General features: G+C 45.0%; 1 protein-coding gene across 1 annotated transcript; it reads left to right on the top strand.

Annotated features, from left to right (window-relative positions):
- The first annotated feature begins 273 nt into the window (after positions 1–273).
- Positions 274–2,298, top strand: LOC111882023 (uncharacterized). The gene is made up of 3 exons (XM_023878391.1): positions 274–556; positions 914–1,235; positions 1,722–2,298. The coding sequence occupies exons 1-3, from the start codon at positions 274–276 to the stop codon at positions 2,296–2,298; spliced, it is 1,182 nt and encodes a 393-aa protein (XP_023734159.1).
- The last annotated feature ends 990 nt before the right edge of the window (positions 2,299–3,288 follow it).

Genomic DNA, 3,288 nt, shown 5'->3' on the forward strand with positions numbered 1-3,288 from the left:
AAGAAGTCCTGCCTTCCTCCTCAATGGAATGGCCTCTTCACTCTACTGTTCAAAGGACTCTCTGAGTGAAGCGCCGGATTAGGTGGAGCAAGCAAGTCATTTATGACTATGCTTTATGGTCTATATCACGGGATTGATTTGGACTATCGGTCCATCATCTGGCAATAACTGGTTCAGAGCTTGTATTCTTACTCAAGACACTCTGAGATCTCCAGTGGCAGGTACTGGTCTATCATCACTAAGTGGGCAATGGATCGTCTTCACGTTCTAATCATGGCGGACTCTCTTCTCTCCTCTATCGCCACCTTTCACACCACCAAGATAATCATCACTGATCCCACCAAGTACTACTTCATTGGGTCAATCCCTGACACCATGCTTGCCTGTGTGTCTCAAGCAAGAAATGTTCTGCAACAATATAGGAAGATTCCTTCTTCAGGTCCAAGGGAACTCACACCAGCCATGGTTCGCTCCATTGAAGAGACTGACAAGCCAGCCAAGAAGGGAAAGAAACCTGAGACACAGAAGGAGACGATGGTTACAAAACCAAACAAGGGTTAAACCCCTAAAAAGCGAAACTCAGACAAGGCTGCTCCATCACAGCCTCAACCGAAGAAGCAGAAAAAGCCCGCTCGGAGACTCATACTCCAATCTTCAAGCAATTCAGACTCATAGTATGTTCCTCCTAAACACAAATCTGCTCCTCCTTCATAATCTGAAAGCGAAAGCTCTGATGAGGAGGCTTCGGGTCGTGGTGATACCCTGCCTCGCTCGCCTACCCCATAAATACTTGTTCGCTCCTAACCTCCTTCTCCTCCACCCGTTTTTGTACCAATATCCATCCCTCCAATATTTCCCATAACTACCTCTCAACCATCAACCACTATTCCTATCCCTGATCCAATCTTCACAGACACTACCACTACCACCACTACTACATGGGCTCATTATACAGCACCCACCCCACCAGTTACAACCGAACCACCAGTAACAATCGAACCTTCCACCACTACAAAACCCTTATCACCTACCCCATCCACTGACACCACCCCAGTTCTAGGCGGTGAGGACTTAGAATTTGATTCCACTTATTTCAGTCCTTACCGTGTACAGAGTGATGAAGACGAAGATGCACCTGTCACCAAGTGTCATCTCAAAGCAGTCAATGACAAACTTGATCAACTGCTTTCCTCCTCTTCCTCTGGGGCCTATTCAGATGATTCTCTTAAAGACTTGTTCTCCTCCGTTTTCCAATAACACAATGCCTCCCTCACTGCTGCAGCTAAGGCTATAGACGCCTCCACTTCCCAATGCCAGAAGGCCTCCCTTGTTGTTGAGGCTTCCACGAAGGAATGCAAAGAAGCGACTGCAAAAGTCGATAAACTAATTTTTGAAGCTCATTTGTTTCTAGATTCTTTGCAGGTGGATGCTCAGAAAAACTCTCAGACTATGAATGCTTCGGTTGATAACCTTCAGCGTTCTCTTTAAGCTGAGAGATCCAATCTTGAAGCTGCTTGTCAAGCAATCGAAGCAACCAATGCCACTCTGAATGATAATGTCAATTATCAATTAACTCAACTGGAGGCAGAGTTGGCTGTGGAAAATCGCATTATAGATGAGCTGGACAAACGAACCTCTCAGTTGAAGATGCAGAATCTCAAACTTCGCACTGCAACAACTGAACTCAACGATTTGAAATCTGAAAGGGAGGTTATTTGAAGCTCTGTTGGTGATGTTCACTCCATTTTGCCTCATCTCCTTGATGCACATGATCCCATCATAAACATTACCATACGAAGACACTTGGCTGAGAAACTAAGACCTGCACTGGATATCCTTAGTCGTATCGAGGGAGTTTCGGTGACTGGTGTCCAGCCGAAACAAGGGGGAGAGAAGGCAGCGAAAAATCAACCTCCTCCTGAACCGAAACCAACTGTTGAACCGAAGGATAATGAAGCTTCGATCAGTAAAAGAGATAAGAAGAAAAAGAAGATCGGTGAAGATAACACTGATGACGAAGACGATGTTTATGAAGAAAATCCCGAAAAGCCTTATCAAAAAACAAAATCTACTGATAAAGAGCTTGAAGAAAAGTTCAAGAAGCAAATGGATGACCTAGAGAAGAAGCAAAAAGAGAAGGAGCTTATGGAGAAGAAGAAGTCCATTTTTCCAAAATGGACTATTGACTCGCTTCAAAAAAGCGCCATAGACGAACCAAGTGTTCTTTGGCTCGAACCAGTCATGTCATTTGGTCTTGAAAACTCCAAGGATGAACAGTTTGACATGCCGATCACTTGAAAGGTATTCATCTTTCACTACTTCAACTCAACTGCTACTATCCCTTCTCCAGACCCGAAGGTGGATCGAGATCTGTTGGAGTTCTATCTGGAGTTCGCTCAACCCCGGTACTTCACCTGGAGTTCGCAGAAGATCACAACTGTCAAGGTTCTAAAGCCCTACTCAGCCGGGAAATTTGTCAATGTCAAGTTCAAAGTGACTCGAGGCTCTGAAGGCTCGGTTCATAACTTCACCCTGGTTGATCTGCCGAACCTCAATCCCCACGACTGGATACTCCTCAACAATATTTTGCTGTCAACTCCACAGGAGTATGAGCCGATCATTGACCATGTCAAGTGAATGCTTGTTTGCTACATTCACGAAGTAGCGAAGATGGACCAAGAGATCGCCTTTGCCATTCACAAGCGAACCATGATCAAAACGATAGGCAGAGTAGGCGATGTGAATACAATGGTCATGGGCAAAATCGACTCAAAGTATCACACAGTGATGTGTATCAGGGGCGAAGGTCAGAAATGCCTATTCGCTCTTGTTGACAAACACCTCTTCTCAACCGCTTGCTTGGAGCACATTTTGGATATCATTTAGAGGTGTAGTCAGAACACAGCATCCGACAAGAAGACGTTTACTAATATGCTGAGATGGTACATTCAATTTTGGCAGACACTTCTTGCAATCATCCCTCGGTTGTTCAAGGTTGTGAAGACTGTGAGGCCTACTCAAAGGAAATGATCTCTCGTCTCATTTGACGCAAAGGGGGGGATTGTTGGGCTTATAGTGTTGCGTCATGGGCTTGGTCCTTAGCCCAGTTTTGGTTGCTGGTTTGGGCATGTCCATCCGTGCATGTTTTACTCTAGGGTTTAGTATCTAAGGTGCATGCATGCAGCCTTAGTAATTAACGCTTTTATTATTTTTCTCATTGAGTTTTGTAAACCCTAGCTCGCCTCTACAGTGGAAGTTCTTCATCGAGCTCTGCTGAGGCGTGACTAT

Source organism: Lactuca sativa, chromosome 3 (assembly GCF_002870075.4).
Source record: "Lactuca sativa cultivar Salinas chromosome 3, Lsat_Salinas_v11, whole genome shotgun sequence".
Classification (NCBI taxonomy): domain Eukaryota; kingdom Viridiplantae; phylum Streptophyta; class Magnoliopsida; order Asterales; family Asteraceae; genus Lactuca; species Lactuca sativa.